Source organism: Trichosurus vulpecula, chromosome 2 (assembly GCF_011100635.1).
Source record: "Trichosurus vulpecula isolate mTriVul1 chromosome 2, mTriVul1.pri, whole genome shotgun sequence".
Lineage (NCBI taxonomy): Eukaryota > Metazoa > Chordata > Mammalia > Diprotodontia > Phalangeridae > Trichosurus > Trichosurus vulpecula.
Genome location: NC_050574.1, coordinates 318,188,471 through 318,209,282, shown reverse-complemented (window position 1 = coordinate 318,209,282; position 20,812 = coordinate 318,188,471). Strand labels below are relative to the sequence as shown.

The 20,812-nt window shown below is 38.1% G+C and overlaps 1 protein-coding gene across 1 annotated transcript in view; it reads left to right on the top strand.

Moving 5' to 3' along the window:
- The window catches only part of CLSTN2 (calsyntenin 2), a 216,698-nt gene that overhangs the window by 155,070 nt on the left and 40,816 nt on the right, over positions 1-20,812 (top strand). The window contains exon 8 of the mRNA XM_036744084.1: positions 3,614-3,776. Coding sequence (XP_036599979.1) covers positions 3,614-3,776 — 163 coding nt within the window. The remainder of the gene's footprint in view (positions 1-3,613; positions 3,777-20,812) is intronic.

Genomic DNA, 20,812 nt, shown 5'->3' with positions numbered 1-20,812 from the left:
AGCCTAATTTTTCATTTCACAAAGAAGGTAAACTAATGGCCACAAAGGTGAAATGATTTTTCCATTGTTGCAGATCACACAGTAGGATGTCAAGCAGAAAGAGACCTTACTACTCATCTAGTCTAACCCCCTCATTTTATACCAGAAGAAACTGAGGACTAGAGAGATTAAGGATCTCTCCTTACTAGAGGTTTTGAAGTGAAGATTGAATGACTATTTGTTACAGATGTTATAGTTCAGTTATAGATTGATTAGATGGCCTCCAAAGTTCTTTCCAATTCTGAACTTCTCTGAAATCTGCCCCTTATCAAACAGGGAGTAATAGAAGACAGGCTGATGGATTTGGATTACTTTATGAGCATATCAATTGAATGCATGGCAATATCTACACACATATATATTATATATACATATGTTATGTATAATATATATAACGTATGTATACATATATTATACACACATATATATGTATAAATGCATTTTAATATGAAAACCAAACTACCCACCAAATACATTAAAGAAATTGGCCTCATAGCTACAGATTTTCTGCTGAAAACTGTTTTGGTATTTTTTTTTTATTGCTCTCTATACCATGATATTTCCATGCTCTCATTTAGCAACAACTTCTTATCAAGTTGTCTAGAGCATCCCAAGGCATTTCATAGATTACTACATCAACATGTCTGGTCAAGGACTTAAGTTTCAAAAGTAAGGATTTTTTTTGTAAAAATGAATATTAATATGTATTTATCTAAATCAAATGAAAACAAACTCACCTTTCCCACTAGATTCTTCAATGAATATAAATACTTTTTTCCAGGGCTGTATCCCATATCTCTGTTTGTTTCTTATGAATTTCTTTTCATTCTACTTTGAAAGCAAATATGCAACCTTATAGGGTATGACTAGTAGTAACTTACTAGAGTTAAGCTCCCAATAAGTCAAAAAATACCTTCTCCAGAAATGGGGCTGAAATAAACCCATCCATTTTTAAAGTTTGTTTATCCAGGTTCCAATTAATTTACTTTCTTTCATGATTCTAATTTCTTTACACCTTCAGAAAATATTGGTAGTGATGGGGAACACAAAGGTTCCAGTAGAAGCCTATCATTTTTCATTTAAATAAACATTTATTAAGCCCTTATTACATTCAGAGCACAATGCTAGGTTCTTGGGAGACACAAAGTTTAAAGAAGACCTGGCCTTTGCACTTTAGAAACTCACAGTCCAGTAAAGAGGATATGACATATGAATGAATGACAAAGCACTTATTGAATGCTTTATATGTGTGAAGCACTGTGTTAAGTGCTGAAAACATAAAATCAAAATATTTCTTGTTTATACATATTTCCTCACATGAACAAATACTGTAATACAAAATAATATATGCATATGTATATATACATGTGCGTATGTGTATATATATTATATGGGGTTAAAAGGGTAGGAATGAAGTGCTATTTGATGCTGGGGAGAGAAGGATTATTATTAAATGGGGGCAGGGATAGAAGAAGGTTTCAATATAATTAAAAAATCCCTTTTAAGACCCTGCTATATGCAAGACTTCATGGCAGAAGTGTCAGTTGAGGCCAGGTAGAGTTCCAACAGGATAAGGAGAGGAGTGAGGTTGCAGGCAAAAGGAAAAACTCAAGCGAAAGCAAGAAAGCATGAAACTGCAGAACTACACAGGGAAGAAGAGCAAATTGTCTGGTTTCGCTAGAGTACATGGAGGTGTATAATGTGAGATAATGCTTGTGAGGTAGATTATGACGGGGTAGTTCAACAAACATAAATGGCTGAGATCACAAAGGGAGAGAATGGAGGGAGACAACAGGGTTGAGTGCAGAATGTTGGGGAACACCAACCTTCAGGGGTTGGAAATAGGGATATGAATCTGTGAAAGAAAAAGGAAAGATTAGAGAGGTAGAAAGGAAATGGGAAAGTGGTGATGTTTCTGAAGCCAAAGGAGGCACCAGTATTCACAATGATGTTATGGTTGATGATGATGATGATGACGAAGATGATGATGATGATGATGACGATGATGATGATGATGACGGTGATGATATTCAGTTGTTTCAGTCTTGTTTGACTCTTTGTGACCCCATGTGGGGATTTCTTGGCAAAGGTACTGAAGCACTTCTCCACCTCATTCCTGATTGTAGGTCCAGAGCTCTATCTTCTGCACCACCTAGGAGTAACAAATACTATACCGATGTCAAAGTAAAGGGGATTGGGGAGGGGGTCACAGAGCAAGATGGGGCATTAGCTGGATGATATAAAAAGGTTAAATTCTTTCCATATTGATATTCACAACAATGCTATGAGTAAACAGAAGGAAAGAAACCAATATTTATTTATTCAGTGCCTATGAGGTACCAATAACTGTGCTAAGCATTTTATAAATATTTATCTCATTTTATCCTCTCAGTAGATACTATTATCCTCCCTATTTTATGGTTGAGTGAACTGAAGCAAACAGGTTAAGTGCTTTGCCCAGGGTCACACAGCTAGTGTGTATCTGAGACTGGATTTGAACTCAAGTCTTCCTGACTTCAGGCCCTGCTTTCTAATCCCTGCACCACCTAGCTACCTTTAATATACATAGAGCAGATATTTATCTTATTTAAGGAAACCCAGAGTTAGGGAGGCTAAATGACATATCCAAATCATGTGACTAATAAGTGACCAAGCCAGGATTTAGAGTCAAATCTTTCAGTTCCAAATCTAGTCAATTCAATGTCCTTGCCTCTTATCTATCTTCTCATACTTCTTCACTTCTACTTTTTATTCTCCTTTCTTCTACCTTTTTCCCTTTCCCCTCTTTCATTCTTATCCATCTCCTCTGTAATGAAAATCATTTATGAAACAAAATTTTTTTCCAACATGACACTCTGCTAGGCATTATCTAAATTGAGTCTCAACTAACCTCACAGCCATCCAAGACAACCAATAATTTTATGGACAGAAATAGTCAACAAATGAATCAAATGTTTGCATCACTCATTCTTCCAACAAATTAAAAAGTTTGTTGAGCACATGTAACGTGCAAGGAACTATAATATGGTATAACATGTATCTCTGTTCAGGCTCTATACAAGCCAAAGGGTAAAGATATTTCACAGTGACTGAAGAGGGCATTGGAAATGTTGCATGCTGAAGAAAAAAGCATCATTTGCTCCACAAATTACTTAGGAAAGTCTTCCTGGAAGATGTAATTCAGGAGATAGAGGGCTTGCTGAGTTAGCACCTGGGATAAAAGCTGAAGTGTTCAGATAAAGAACATGGGTGGAGGTCTCTGAGTTCTTCAGAGGTGTCAAACACTCAGGCTGAGAACCAGATTAAAATGTATTTGGGAAATGTTTAACAAAACAAATACAATAAATATAGATAATGCTAATATATGGGTTAGTATGTTTCTATTTGAGTTTGACACCACTGTTCTACATAAAAGAGCTACACAAAGAAAAATCATTTCCATAAGTATTTATGGTTTTCCTTAGCTCCTAGGTTGGGTGCAACTGTCTTCCTGCATAACTGAAATAAGAAACTATTTGATCATTATGGGGAACATCCAATTTTAAAAAGTTCTCTCTTTCTTGTTATTGCTTAGATTTGTGACAAGGAGTGGCATTACTACGTCGTCAATGTGGAGTTTCCTGTGGTCACCTTATACATGGATGGCACGACATATGAGCCTTACCTCGTGACAAATGATTGGCCCATTCACCCATCACATATAGCCATGCAACTCACTGTTGGCGCATGCTGGCAAGGTAACCCTCTTGAAACCTAAAAGGACCCTAAAAGTCCAAATATCAGACCATTCCTGTGCGGAATGGCAAACAGTAGGCACTGAATGCTAAGTTGAATTAAAAGAAGTTTTTAGAGGAGAGTAATTAAAAATTGTAGATATTGGCCTGGTTAATTTTACTAATCCTTTCCTGATGAAATAGAGATTATGGAAACTACAGACTAATCCAGACAGTAAGCTTTTGAGACAATAAATTGCCTGGGTTGAGCCAGATGTTGATTTTAGATCAAAAAGAACTATACCCATTGACTGCATGTTGCTAGTGATTTTTCTTGTTACCTACCCTCTGATAATTCCAAACTGGAAATTGAAAAAAGAAAGGCTTCTGATTCTCCTACGAATGCCATGAAATGGCCACCTTCCTACCTCTCCCTTACCCTCCCCCATGCCTCTTTGGAGAAGATAGCAGATTGTTTTACAGTCATCTTATAAACTTCAAAATGTGCATTGTTTTTAACTTTGCCACTCTATTTTATGCAATATTATTTCAAAATAGTTCTTCAACAAATAGCAATCTGCTCTAATTAATTGTTTAAATATAAACTCAAACCAGAATGAATTAAGATAAGTGGTGTGATTTCTCTCTTTTGGGATCCTCAAAAACTATTTAGAAAAAGGCAGAAGTCCTACTTGTGACTGTTATATTTAAAAAGCTTTCATGTTTTTGAGTTTTCTAGAACTTACTCTTCCCCCTATCCCAGTTCTCAGTCTCCTGAACAGTATTGAGTGAAAAAGGAAAACAAAATAGAACCTTCTGTATCTTGATGATGACAGGAAATTTCTCAATATAATTAAAGTCAAGTTCCTCAATCTTATGATTGTTTGTCTTTCCTTGGATTCCATCTATTTTCACCAATTTTTCTTATTCCTTTGAATTATTTTTAAAAAATTGTTTTAATCATTAAAAATCTTCCTTCTTTCCTTTCCACTCCACCCCCACTGAAAAACCAAGAAAAAACAAACTTAGTCAAGCAAAGTCAAGTAAACCAAACTCAATCATTGGTCATGTCCGAAAAGAACAGTCTCAATCTGTCTGCCCTGAGTCCATCACCTCTCTCTCAGGAGATGGGTAGTGTGTTTTATCATGAGTCCTCTGAAATCATGGTTGATCATTGTGATGATCCAAGTTCCTAAGTCTTTCAAAGTTGTGTGTCTTTACAATGTTGTTGTTATTGTATAAATTCTTTCTCCTGGTTCTATTCACTTTTCTTTGCATCTGTTCACACAAGTCTTCTCAAGTTTGTCTGAAAGCATCCCCTTCTCCATTTCTTAGGACAATAGTGTGTGCGTGTGTGTGTGTGTGTGTGTGTGTACACACATACACACATAATCTAAAATGACTTTTCAGCCATCCATCTACCACCTCAGGGTCCAATTCTTTGCCACCACAAAAAGAACTACTATAAATATTCTTGTAAATATTGGTTTTATTTCTTTTTCTTTGATCTCTTTGGGATACAGACCTAATTGTAGTATCGTTGAGCCCAAAGGTATAATTATTCCTTTGAATTTTGCCTCTTTGTATCTATGTACAAATATTTATTTTATAATACATGTAGTTATCACTAACTCTATAAACAGAAAGGTGTTAAACTACCAATTTATCCGATATGGCCATGGTTGCAATAGCAATAATAGTAATAGTGGTGGTCATTAAATGGGCCATAACAGATTTGGAAAGTACCCTAACAAAACCTGCAGTAATAATACTAATGATGATAACTGGCATTTATATAATACCTACTGTATACCAGACACCAGGCTAAGCACTTTACAAATATTATCTCATTTAATGTGCATGACAACCTTAGGAAGTAGGGGCTACTATGATCCCCATTTTATAGTTGAGGAAACTGAGGCAAACAGAGGTTAAGTGACTTGCCCAAGGTCACACAGACAGTATGTGTCTTAGGCTGGATTTGAACTCAGGTCTTCTTCATTCAAGGCCTAGAGCTCTATCCACTGTGCCACATGACTCTCTCCAATATAATATTAATTGTATTGATATTAAGTGCTGTCTCCTGTATAATATTAATGAAACACGGGCCCTTCCACCTAAGGCAGCTATAAAAGGAATTATCATCTAGATGAGGGAAGAGAATTAACAGACGTTCTCAGAACACACAATAGATATGTAAAAAAAACCTATAGAAATATTTTTGGAACAAGCAGACCTCACTTGACTAAGTAACAGTAAAGGCTGATAATAGGTACCTACCATCAGATTTATTGAACTAAGGGAGGTTTCCCTCTAGAAAGTGTCTATGAAAGAGATGAGATCACATGAGTGTTTGAAGGGGTCTCAGTGGCCATGTAGTCCAACCAATATGTGAAAGGAATAACCACTATAATATACACGAGTGTTTGCCCAGCCTCCACCTGAAGTCCCCATCCCTGACCAAGACCACCCACTCCACTTTTGGACAGTTCTAATCATTCACAAGTTTTTCCTGACATCAAGTCTAAGTTGGCCATTTAACAACTTCCTTCCATTGCTCCTGGTTCTGGCCCCTGGGGTAAAATAGAATATGTCAAATCCCTCCTCCACTGGACAGACTTTCAAATATTGGAAGATAGCTATCATGTTGTCCCCAAAGTCTTCTCTCCCCCCAGGTTCAATATGCCCATCTCTTTCAAGTAGTGCTCGTATGAGATAGACTTATGGCCTTTCACTGTACTGGGTGCCCTCCTCTGGGTACTCTTCAGCTTATCAATGTATTTCTTCTATGTTTGAGAGTGGAATTCAAAGACTCTCCAAAGGTGACATCTATATGAACTCAGCCAACAATTTATCCACAAGGAAACATCAAGTGGCTATGCCACATAGATTGGGACTGGAATCAGGAAGATGCCTCTTCCTGAGATCAACTCTGACCTCAGACACTTACTACCTGTGTGACCCTGGGTAAGTCACTTAATCCTGTTTGCCTTAGTTTCCTCCTCTGTAAAATGAGCTGGAGAAGGAAATCGCAAACGACTCCAGTTACCTTTGCCAAGAAAACCCCAAATGGGGTCACAAAGAGTCAGACATGACTAAAACAACTAAACAATAGCATGATAGCAATTCAGGAACAAGAAAACACCATCAGGAATTACAAAAGAGATATTCTTAAAGAGCCTAGACTTAATGATAATGCAGAGTATGCAACCAAAAATAAATGAAGATTCTATGGAACAAATTACTGCAGCCTGTAAAAATTAAGCACTTACCAAAAATATCTCAGAAGACGTCGCCTATTGGCTAAAATTATGCATCAGAAACTTGCAATCTTTCATGAACAAGTGATAAATATTCATAGTACAAATACAGATCCCAAAATATCCTGGAGATCTCAATTAGAAAACTATACTGGAACCAGAGAATTATCCTAGTTCAAACTGATGCCCATAATCATCCAGATATAGTATCAGTCCTTGAAAATGTAAAAATGTTTTCTGTTATTTCATTTTGTTTTTGAGACTGGGTCTTCATATCTCACCCATGCTGGAAGTGCAGAGGCCACTCACAGTTCCAATCCCATTACTGATCAGCACTGGAGCTTTGACCAGCTTTGTTTCTGACCTGGGCCATTTAACTCCTTCTCTTGGCACCCTACCCACTTCCAAGGGCTACTATATTGGTGCCAGACTGAGTGAGGACACTCAATTTGTTCAGCCCTATTACAACTCAGAAATCCTGAGCTCAAGCAATCTACTAGCCTCTCTATAACTCTCCCATAGCAGGGATTATAGGTGTGCACCGTCACACCAAGAAAGAACAACATTTTTAAGAGATGTTGACCTACCAAAGGATCATAATCCCCAAGTTGCATGGAATAAAAAAAACTTTCAAAATATAGAGACCTAGCCAAAAAAAAAAAAGATCAACCTCATCTGGAACAAGATGAGATACAAATCATTCCCATCATTTTGTTTACTATTGTAGTTAGTTAGGAGGCTTTCAATAAGTCTGCAGAAGAAGACCTTACATCCTAATACCTTTTAGCAACTACATCAAGAAGATATTTTATTCACCTGTGTAATAGTCTGCAGAACATTAAACATAAAAGAATGGTAGCAAGATATTAACTTATCCCAGGACCACTTCTATCTAAACTCCATTAAAAACATAAAGAACAAGATTATTAATAATATACATAATAATTGCTGGCATATATATGTATATATTCTAAGATTTGCATCTGTAGGTGTTATCCCACTTGAGCCTCACAAAAATCCTGTGACGGTTTTACTTTTCCCATTTTGCAGATGAAGAAACTTAGTTTCAGAAAGGGTAAGTGACCTGCTCATGGTTCTAAGGCTATGAAGTATCAGAAATAAGGGTGAAGCCTCAATTTTTCATCCTGGATTAAATAAAACCCTGCTAAATGTTACTTATATTAACAACTTCCCTGTATTTAGTACTTTTGGAACTCTCCTTCCTGAAGGCTGAGGCTTCTTTTTTTAAGGAAAAAAAAAACCTCAAGTCCCTCTCCTTTTTTTAAGACCCATTCAAATTTCCTAACCTCAACCTTAACTCCAAGTCAAAGCCAAATCTAAAAGCGAGTAGGTGCAGTGAGGGACGGTCAATGCCAATATTGCAGGAATATATTTTTTGTTTTGTAACACCTTAAAAAGAAGCATTATAGTGAAAAAGCATAAGACCTGGATCCTTGTCTTTTCTCTCTTACCAGGTCAAAACTTAACCCTGAATCTGTCACTTCTTCTCTTTTAAAATTAGATGGTCTTTAAGATCTCTTCCTGCCTCAAATTCTAGAACCTAATAATGAGCTAAAAAATACAAAAAGGATGTTTAGAGAATAAAAAAGAAAAAAAATACTAATAACAGCAAATGCTTTTTCCCAACATAATACCACCAGCTCACTGTCCTATCCCAGGTGTGGACACCAAGGAACATTTTGGGGAGGATATAGTTATTCCCTGTGGCATTATCCCTCAAAAGTCAAGGATAAAATCACTTAGTAGTCTAGAGATCAACACATGCGTAAATTTATCTAAACTCTCCTTGAGCCTGCATCTATTTCTAGCCTAAGAGCAAGTTGATGCTCTAATTTAAAATATCCTTCCAAACTGAGAACACAGTGACGTGTCTAGTCAAGGTTGCTGCTCCCATGCGTGGGGAATTGAGTCTATACTTGACCAATGAGAATCAGGGATGATGTAATAGCAACTTGTTAATTTCTTCTTCTGGGAATTTGCCCCAGCAATATTACAAGACAATAATATGTCATTTTAATTTACTTACTGTGTCCTATTAGCTAATCTGAGAGCTAAAATTTTGAAAGGATCCCATTTTCTCCCATTTTCTGTTGATATTTTCCCAGTAATTAAAGAAAGATTGAAACTTTCTTTATACTTAAGGAATGTTTTGAGTGCAGAGCTTACCTATGTTGCATAATATATTAACTATAAGAGAATTCATTTACATTTAAGATATACTTCATACCAAAAAATGCAACCCCAACCCCTGTTTCCAATAACATTGCCATCATTTTGATACTTAGTGATTACCAGGAATGTTCTAGGCACCATCATGAACAAAACAACAAATCTATGGGCTTTCCATCTGTGCCTCATCTATTTACCAATGACTTCCAAGGTCCTTTCCTTCTCAAATATTCTTTGGTTCTATGTTGAGTTCCAAACCATTTCTTTTAGATCAAAATGTGAGAAACTTTTATTTTCTTTTGGGGCTGACTCCTAGGAGGAAAAAAAATTAGCTTTAAAGTCTAAATAGCACTGGGCTAGAAGTACGAAGACCTGAGTTCAAATCTCTTAGCTTTGCCTTTTACTAGCCAGTGACCTTAAGTATATTACTTCATTTCTCCCTTTCAGGCTTATTATTCAATGATTTTATAAGAAAAAAAGCAAGTTGAGTAAATATAGGGTTGGTTTTCTTTAAGAAAAAGAAACAGAAACTCTCATCCATTCTAAAAAACAAAAAAATATAAATTCCACAAAATAAAATAAATAAGAAAGGGTCTATTCTGGTTCCATGGCATTGCTATTTTAGTGAGATAGACAAAAAGGGAAGGAAAGTGAAAGAGACAGCAGTGGATTAAGGGGAAAAGGAGTGGATAGGACAGGATAGACTTTGAGAGCTATCTGTCGGAACCATGCTATATCCAGCTACTAAAGCACAAAGACTGGATTTACAACTACGCAACGGTGTCTCACCTTGATTCCATTTCTGTGAATTCCTAGGTCAACTCTCAAGTACTAATCTTCACTTTTGAATCTTTGATCAAATATATGTCTGATAGGCTGGCTAAAGAAAGGATTTTTCCAGGTGCCATAGGATAATAAAAAGTGACCTTAATGGATCATTTACTTTGACAACCCTACCATTCCTAAGCTTAGGCAAGACTCAGACAGCTGTCTTCTTTTCAGACTGTGCCCATTGCCCTGATTGAAGGAAGATGCCATCAGACTGTTTCAGCCTAGTAAATCTGTGTTTGTGGAGCTCCTGACCAAAGAGATCTTTTGGGTTGCCTCTATATGTGTCTGGCTATGAGTTTCTCGTGGTTATTTATTCTGAGGAGACTATATTCAATACCAACTCTAGAAAGAGTAAGTTACCATATGACAGACATGTGGGTGTCTTGGAATCTCTATTTTGCATGACTGCTTTAAAAATCAGATTGAAAGTTCTTTTAGACATAGCTGTTAAATCAGCCCATTCCTTTGAGACTGTAATGCATATGTTGTTTTCCTCTCAAAGCTTTGTGGCATCTGCTAAGACTTTGATAGAATACTACTGCTGGGGCAGCCAGGGCAGGGGACCTTTGGCATCCAGGAAGGTAGAATGAGGACATCTGGTGCCTGGAGTCAGGGCAGGAGGGACATCACAAGGTAGACATAAAGAGAGATAGTGAATGGAGATGGGCATGAGAAGGCTGCCATTTTGACCTCACATACTGTACCATTTTGCCATAGGGTATACCATCCTGGCAATCTCTATATCCACTAGTCCTGAAGAACTTTCATTCCTCCACAGCATGATGGACATGGTTATGCAGAGACAGCTCATAAGCACATGTCACATATGTTGTTTAGGCATCTGATCATAGGATTTAGAGCTAGGAAGGGCCATATAGATCATGTGATCCAACCCTCTTGTTTTGCAGATTTGGACACTAATATTCAGAGACATGAAGTTCAAGGTCATACAGACAGTAATCCTGGCAGAGACAGGATTCCAACTCAGTTCTTCTGATTCCAAATTTAATACTCTTCCCACACTACTTATTCATTATGTCATTGTTTTATTATATAAATATGGGAGGACAGTGTATTTTTTTAACACTGCCCTATCCTTTAACAGCACAAAAATGGTACCCAGCTATCCATGAAAGTCTGCTCATTAGAAGAAAATTCCATTTACAGGTGGAACCTGCTATATTATTTAAATCAAATAGAAATGAAGAAAACATGAAAACACTTCCATTTGTTTCTCAACATAAATACCTAAGCCGACATAGGGAGGTTGTCACTATATGTATTTGGGGGCAGGGGGCAGAAATCTTCCTGCTACAATGAAATCTCACCACTAACTCTACTTTGAAGAATGTGAACATTTCTGATCTATAGTTATGTTGGCATTAGGGACAATCTTTATTGAGTCCAGGCATTTGGATTGAAAATAGTAGCCATCATTCCACCTGTTTCTGTAGTAGTACTACCATTCTTATAGTCACCTAGGAATCAGGAAGACTTGAATTCAAATCCTGCCTCAGACACTTTCTAACTGTGTGACATTGAGCAGGTGACTTAACTTTTGTCTACCTTGGTTTCTTCAGTTGTAAAACAGAGATAATATCTACCTTCTAGGGTTATTATGAGAATCACATCAGATAAAGTTTGTAAAAACAACAGTAACCATTTAGCATAGTGCCTGACAGATTGTTAATACTTAATATTTGTTCCCTTCCCTTCCCCTTTCCCTGTCTCTCACCCTCCATATCCAGTCTCCTATTAAGATTCTATCTCTATAACATTTCTCACATCTTCCCCCTTTTCTCCCCTCAAACAGCTACTATCCTAGCTCATACCCTCATCACCTCTCACCAGAACTTTTATAATAGTTTTCCATTTCTATAGTACCTGCCTTATCTAGTTCATCCTCTACCCAGCTAACATCATCTTCTTAAGGCATAGATCTGACCCTCCACTCCCCAGACTTGAAAACCTTAAGCAACTCCCTATTGCTGCTAAGATAAATGTAACCTTCTTAAACCTTCCATTTGTGACTTATTGCCACATATTTCACACAAAGTCTTGCCCCCTCCCCTTTATACAATCTGTAGGGACTGGACCTCTACTGATTTCAATGGTTTAAGGGACTCCCAAGAGACAATACTCCCTCTACCAAGGCAGGTCCTTATCTTCTCTGAATTTTATCATCTTAAAGAATTGCCTAAAATACTGAGAGGCTCAGTTACTTGCCCAGCATCACACAACTAATATGTGTCAGAGGTGAGACTTGTTTAGGTCTTCCTATCAACAATGCAGGCTCTCACTTTGTAATCTACATACTCTGTAGCCTTACCAAACTGGCCTGCAGGCTGTGCTTTCAACCAGACGACCCATCAGCTGCTTCTGTGTTCGCACAAGCCATCCCCTATGCATAGGATGCACTTCATCCTCATTGCCACCTTGCAGAATCCTCTTCCATCAAGGTTCAGCTCAAAAGCCACCTCCTCTGTGAAGCCTTCTCTGATTCCCCTAGTTGGTAATGTTCTCTCCAATCCCAGATTCCTTATTTTTGCTTATTAGTGTTCATGTTATAAACTGATACATAAGCTTCTTAAGGACAAGGACTGTCTTGGCCTTTTTATTCTCAGTACCTGGCATGTGCTTAATAAACATTTGTTAAATTGAAAGCATGAGATGCCTGGCACTATTTTGTTCTGCCCAGGACTAAAGGCCTTCATTACTATATTAGCTCCTCAGCCATCAACACTGTCAATTCTCCTGTCCCCCATCCAATCCACTGAAGAGGGATCTATAGGGAGACAAAGGCACCTTCAAGTCAGATATCTAATTAGATCCCTGTGGCTCACTTAACCTTTTCTATAATTAGGCCTTTACTTAACAAGTTCCTACCTTTTGATCCCCTAATTCTCCCTGTAATTCAATTACCATCTGTTGAAGCAGAACTTCTTATCTCCTGCTTTCTCAACTCATGATTCTTTTCCCTATCCTGCTTAGCCCTAGTCCTTCCAAAGTCCCAATCCATTTCTTCCCTCCTTTTGCCCTCTGTCCTCTGGAAACCTGTCTCTATTGTAAAGAAATTCCCATTCACCTTGGATCTCTTCCGTACTTTTTCCATCTTCTGGCACTCATAAAAACCTGGTAAAATCCTAAAGACTTTTTTTCTGATCACTATTCAGCAGTGTTGGCCGTGCCTTTTCTCATCCTTTCTCTGTTCCTTCCCTCCTCTCCTACACATACATACACATTAAGTCAAGGGGAGAATGAATGAACTCCTTGCATCCTAGTGGAATCCATCTATGCTGCCCTTTCCAGATCCTTGTTTACCAGGTGGTGTCATTCTCTCTATTTTCTCAAGGAGTATAGTAGCTGTCTCACTGTCTTCCTTTGTGCTCTATCCTTTGCCTTTATCTTTGGCCATGTTGCTTTCAACACCCTGCCCTCATAATTGACTTCTTCAAACCAAGTACTTTCGTCTCCACTCCACCTCAACAATGCAGAATGGCAGTTGCAACTGAGATCTCATCATTAGCCAATATTGTTATATGTCTTTTGTCCTGATCTCTGAAATTTCCCTCTCTCATTACAAACAATTCTCTTCTAATTCTGTTCTTCATCGTTAAAATAATTTCCAGTCTCTTTATTGCTCTGTGTTCTCTCAGTCCACCACCACTGCTCTGTCCTCACTTTCTGTTTTTTATAGTTTTGACTCCTCTGCTCAAAACTCTTTAATTGTGCCCTATTATTTAATAAAATCCAAATTTCTTGGTCTGCCACAAGCAGGGGCACACTATGAGTGCTCAAAAAAATGGTTGATGTGATCCTAGGAATCAATAATGCAAAAAAAACCCCAAATATATATATGCATATATATAAAATATATATTTGTGTATATATGTATATGTACATATATATGCCTGTGTATGCACATGTGCATACACACACACTACTACTAGAACATTTGGAAAATATTTTGGTGAAAAAATTAGTTAATCCCTGAAGATGATTCATGACCATGTTTATTTCTAAATTTTTAAAATATAAACAGTTTGATATATATAGAGAGAGATACCCTAATTTTTTTTGAAAATAAAGATTTTTAGTGTCTTTCATTATTTTAAGCCTACATCATTTCTGCCCCATACAATCCAAATAACATGCCCAACTGCCTAGTGAGAAATGCTAATTTAATTGATTTCCCAACTCTGGGTCAATAATGAATAGAGTGCATTCCAGAGCTGTGTTTCTGGCCCAAAAGTCTTTACATCTTATGAACAAAAAAATTTCTCTGGGACAACTGACAGCTGAATGAAAGCATTTAGCTAAGAGCATCAATTGGTTGTAGATTATCCAAAAGGTATTACATTATCACCCAGAATAGACTCTTAAGGGTCAGACACCAAGCCAGGAAATGAATCAAGAACATAACTGTGAGTAAAAACAATTGGTCTTCCTAACTGTGACCCATTATCGGGAAGCCTTGAACCATCAAAGTACTACACACACACACACACCACACACACACACACACCAAACACAACCACACACACACCACCACCACCATCACCATCACCATCACCATCACCATCACCACCACACCACCATCACCATCACCACCATCACCAAAACCCGTATCCCTATCAAGGTGTTGTGTCTCAATAGTATTCTAATGTTACATTGACTCAGCACCTCCAAAAGAGGTCATGGCCACATAGGTAGCTATAGGAACTGGGACCAGGTACTCCTAGAGAGTGAAAATGCTGGCTTTTGTGCTATGTCTTATCTCCCATTTCCTAAAGGAGAATGGACACTTTCTGTTGACAGGGGATCTGAGATAGGAGAAAGAATGGACTCATGGCAACAGAACAAATTACCCCCATGTCTTTAAGGGCACAGATTGACAAGTCCCATACCAGTTCTTCTGAGTCCCAGTCAATTTTGTGCCCAGTGATACCTGACCATAGGCCAGCATGAGTGATGTCAATGTTGTCAAACTCCATTAGAAATGGGGGCCACTCAGCCATACATAAGGAGCCCTGAGGGCTGTGTATTGACCTCAACACTACACATTAACACTATCTGTATTTTATTATATTTTTTTATTTATTTTGTTAAATATGTCCCAGTTACATTTTAATCTGGTCCAGGCAGCAGGTAGCCACATGTTTAACATGCCTGTTCTATTAAATTCTTTGGATTTTCTAGTACTGCAAATTTCCTCAAAATGTCAGGCTTAGCACTGTTGAAAGGCACTATAGGCAATACAGCAATGTTAAAAAAATTTAAAACATGGTCCTTAAGGAACTTATAATTTTGTTGGTAAAGGGAGATAGACACATAATGAGACAAGAACATATGCAATGATAAAGGCTGTAGGAGTCCAGAGAAGAAAGACAGAGATCATTATGGGCTGGGGATCCTCAAGGAAAATTTCACAGAGAAGAAGAAACTTGACCAGGTCCTGGAATGATGCACAGGATATAGATGGAAAGGGTGATAATAGAAAGAATGCTGATTTGGAATCCAGAAGATGTAGTTTCAAATCTACTCTCTGATCCTTATTAACCATATGACCTTGGGCAAGTCACTTAACCACTCAATTTTTGAAAAATAGAGGTAATAACACCTGTAATTTGTACTTTAGCAAGTTTGTTGTGATGATAAAATGAAAAAGAAAATGTATGTAAAGTGCTTTGCAAACTTTGAAGGACAATATAAATGTCAGATATTGTCATAAGAAAGGGTAGAGCATTCCAGGTAAGGGGAAGGACATGAAAAAAGGGTAGAGATAACATGGATCTCACATCTGAATAAACAGGAATTGGTCATGTTTCTCCTAACGATTCTTTGGTTTTTTCTCTTCTAACAAAGACCATAGCTTTAATTTTTTTCATGTCCCTCTGCATGCAGAAGCTACTTTAAATGCTCTAGTATAATGATGCCCTTTAGGAGATCTGAAGGGATCCATTTAAACAAAATGGCACTTCTATAGTTCTTCGGTCTCCTCCCGCATATGACAGAGGTCATTTCTCTTACTCCCAATCTCAGTGTTCTTCTGCCAGTATTTTCCTGAGCTTTGATTTCAGCTCTTTGTCTCCTAATTACCCCCTTTATTAACTAACTTCCCATTTCTAGGGATCACCATAGATCTCATTTGGTCTTCATAAATGCCCTATTGAACCCCTATTGAGTATGGTAGAAGGGAAACCTCCTTAACCTTAATAGTTCAAGCTGTCCAAAAGTGCAATGCATTGTCTTGGTAGAAAAGTAGCTTCTACATTATTGGAATTCTTCAAGAGACAAGGTGGCTATTTGCTGGAGGTGGAGCAGAAGACAATCAGATGACATATGAGATCCCTTCATACCTCACCAATCTTTGGGGACATCATTTTATTACAACATCAAAAAAGATTGTTTTCTCTTTTTTTGCCTTATAATTCCTGTCCATCATGCAAAGACCAGTTCAGTACAATAGAGTCAGGGGTATGCTCATAAAATCCAGTTGTTAAATTTTCAATATGAGCATTTACACCTTGAAAAATCAGCAAATGCTACCAATTGGCTTGATTTATTGTTTTGTTACTTTCTAGACTTAAGAAACTGATGAATGAGGATTAAACTTAAAAGTGTCATTCATATATTTTTGGAGAGCCTGTTGTTAAATATATACCAACACATCCCGGAATAGAGCAAACAGTATTATGAAGGATGGATCAATCAATCAATATTTATTAAGCACTTACTATGTTCCAGGCAGTGTGCTAAATGCTAAGGATACAAAAAGAAGCAAACCCCCCCCCAAGCAAACCAGTCCCTGCCAACAAGAAGCTTATAATCTTTTTAAAGAAATTCTAGCACCTAACTAGATATTTTAAAAATTTATTTTATTCTGAATTTAAGAAATAAAACAAACATTTCCATAACATAGTAGCATAAAAAGATAATTGCACACAAAACTGCAAATTTATTATGGACAACTTGCTATTCCTTTTAAATATATAATAAAGTCATCATGTAACTTTCTTTTCTTTGTTGTTTTTTCCTTCCCTCTCCAGCCCTAGAGCTGGCTTCCATTAGACACAAATGTGTGCTTGTCTATGTAAAATCCTTCTATACAGACTTCTATTTATTAGGGATCTCACTATCCAATAGGAGGAGGCAATATACAAGCAAATATATACTTGAGAATTTCATCAGCTCCCATGGACTCAGTTGTTATCTATACGATGATGATACTCAGATCTATTTATCCAAACCTAACCTCTTTGTTGGCCTCCAGTCTTACATCTTCAACTGCTTCTTGGATATCTCAAACTCAATGTCCCATAGATATCTTCAACTCAACACGTTCAAAATTGAGCTAATTATTTCCCCTTCTAAAACCTTCCCCTCTTCCTGACTTTCCTTTTTACTGTTGAAGGTACTACCATCCTCCCAGTGCCCTGGCCATCAACTATCCTCAACTCCTCACTATCTTTCACTCCCTATATCTACTGCCAAGGCCCATCAATTTCATTTTTGTAACATCTTTTGAATATATCCCCTTCTCTCCTGTGATACTGCCACCATCTTGGTACAGGCCCTCCTCTCCTCTTGACTGGTCTATTGCAATAGTCTGCTGGTTGCTTAGCTTGCCACAAGTCCCTTCCTACCATAGTTCATCCACCCTGAATTCATCTTCCAAAGTAATTTTTCTGAAACACGGGTCCAAGTATATCACCACCCTACTTAATAAACCCCAAAGGCTCCATATCACCTCCAAGAAAAAATACAAAATCCCCTATCATTCAAAACCTTTCATAACCTAACTCTCCCCTCCCCCCACCTTTCTAGTCTTCTTATACCTTAAACTCTGATATATATATATATATATATATATATATATATATATATATATATATATGCCCTGCAACATTGGCCTCCTTCTTGTTCCTCATACAAGATGCTCAATCTCATAATTCTGGGCATTTTCACTGGCTGTCTCCCACACTGAGAACGAATGCTTTCCCTCCTCATTGCCTCCTTCTAGTTTCCCTGTCTTCAAGTTCTAGCTTAAATCCAATAGGAAGCCTTTCCAAATCTCTCTTGCTTCAAGATTTTTCCCTCTGTTGATTATTTTCTATTTATCCTATATGTAGCTCATTTGTACATAATTGTTTTTATGTTGTCTTCCCCATTAGACTCCTTAAGGGCTATGTGAGCTCCTTAAGGGCAGGGACTATCTTTTGCCTTTCTTTGTATCCTCAGTTCTCAGTGCCTGGCACATAGTAGGTGCTTAATATTTGTTGATTAAGTATAATATATAGACAATCATTTTTCTGGCCACAGATCACAATTTTGATCCACAAACAGGTATCCAGGGCACAAACTGTGGAACAAGGATAGGCTGGCAGTTTTGTCACCATGACCCTCAGTGACTGACTGGGATTGAGGATTCAGTTCTCAGACTCAGAACTGTGTTAGAGCAGCAGAGCTGAAGGTCTGAATCTTCAGAACTTTCCAGCTAGAAGACAAAGGGTGGAGTCAGCAATTCTCTACTGGACACCTAATCAGGAATATATCTGCAATCATACAGCCCGAGTATGGAACCTAGAAAGTCCAGCTGGACAAGCATCAGACCCCACCACAGATCAGACTACATAAGGTCCTGAAAGTCTGCAGCTCTTGACCTTAGCCCACTCTCATGATCTTTGAAGGACACAGCACTCTAGAGCTCCAGGACCCCAGATAATAAAGAAAAGAACCATACTGATCCACAGTTTTTCCTCCAGAATGGCTTAGGGCCTGGCTCTAACAAAAAAGTCCCAATTTGGGGATGGAAAGCTAGAAAAATGAGTTTAAAAAAAGATTTCCATCATAAAGAGATTATGGTGTCAGAAATACCCAAGATGGAGATATGGTACCCATCTGCAAAGGAATAGTAGTTGAAGCAGTGAGAGTAGATAAAAAGTTCTGTTGAAATAAAAAAGAGAAGAAAGCCAAGGACAAATCCTTAGGAATATCCACAGTAAGTATCAGGAAAAGAATAGGGAGCCAGCCAAAGAGATAGAGGTGTGATTAGAAAACTAGGATAAAGTTCAGGGGAGGGTGGTACCACTGAAGCCAAAAGAAAAAAAGAGCAAGAAAGATTAGTCAACAGTTTTAAAAAGCTGAAGACAGGTCAAGGGGAACACAGGCTGAAAAAGGGAATGATTACTTTGGAGGGTTCAGAGGTCATTGCTGACTTTAGAGAGCAGCTCACACTGAGGAATTGGAGCAAAAGCCCAAGCTAAGACTTGAGGAGAGAGTGAGGAAGGAGGGAGAGAAGACATTGGGTATAAGCTACTTTTCAAAAGTTTAGTGATAAAAGAAAGGATGGATATAAGACAGTAACTCGATGAGCCAGATGGGTCAAGGAAGGGCTTTTTTAGATGGAAAGGAGAGAGTTGAGAAGAAAAAGTCAGAGCATACTAGAAGGGATCGGTGCTGAAGCAGCATCCTGGAGAGGTCATCAGAGAATGGAATCAAGGACTCGGATAAGGAACGAGCTACTGTACTGAGTAGGGGCAGCTCTCATTCAGTGACAGGCAGGAAGGAGAGAGAAGGTAATGATTGATACTGAGGAGATTTGAGGAACAGAGGAGGGGAAGCTGAGGAAGTTCATATTGAATGACCTAAATCTTCTCAGTGAAATAGGAAACTAGGTCATCCAATGTAACTGTGGCGGGTTGTAGGGGAGAAGAGAGAATAACAGGTTTGGAAGCAGCTGTGGGAAATGAGATAAGGAATCAATAAGAGTACAGTAGACAGTCCTGTGAATTTGTAATGGGTGAAATCTGCTTGATTTGTGACTTTCTCCATCAAAACCTGGCAGCTGTAGAAGAGAAGTGTAGAAAATCGGATAGTAGGGGTTACCCAGGGAACAGGAGTCATTGATCAGGAATGACAGGTGATGGGGTGTTAAGGGATTCTAGGGCTGTACCAAGTGAAATATTAAAGTAGCAGATTAAAGATCAAGGAAAATAAAACCAGAGTGGGGAAGGCAACAGAGACAACATGAACGAGTCAAGGAGCCAAAGGTCATGGGGTAAAGCTTAAACCTTCAAAGGTTTAATTTTAGTAAGAGATTCTGTGAAAGATCTGACTCTGGGCCTCACTCAAACTTTGGTAGGAAGATAGCAAGATGGCCTGAGTGCACGACTGGATGGGATGGGAAGGCAGAACACTAATACTAGAATTTCAGGTGTATAAGAGAAGGAGAAATTGGGGCATGGTGGGGGAAAGAGGCAGAAAACTTCAAACCACACTATCTAGCCAGCCATACACTCTGCCTTTAAATAAGGCTGGCTAACAAATGTTCTATTCTGTTAACGCTACATCCACACACCTTCCTAAAGGTGTGCTCTCCCAGGAGCTGTTAAGCCTCCTCAATATTGTTTATTACTGTAGCTTTTAATCATTTATTGGAGCACAGATTTAGAGCTAGAAATGACCTTAATGGTACACTAGTCCAATCCTCTCATTTTACAAATGAGATTTAGACTTGCCCAAGGCCACAGAGGTTGGCAATGACAGAGCTGAGATTTGAACCCAGGCTGTCTGACCTCAAACCCAGCATTCTTTCCACTATAGCATGCTGAATCCTTAATCATTCATCTGCAGAGCTGAAATAATACTGTGATTAGCTGTATGGGGAATGTCATGATACATGCACATCAGGCTAATTTCACAGGTCAATGCTGCTAACCTATAACACACCAGAAATGGGCTATTTATTTAATCAGTATATAAGTTTCTTGTGAATTT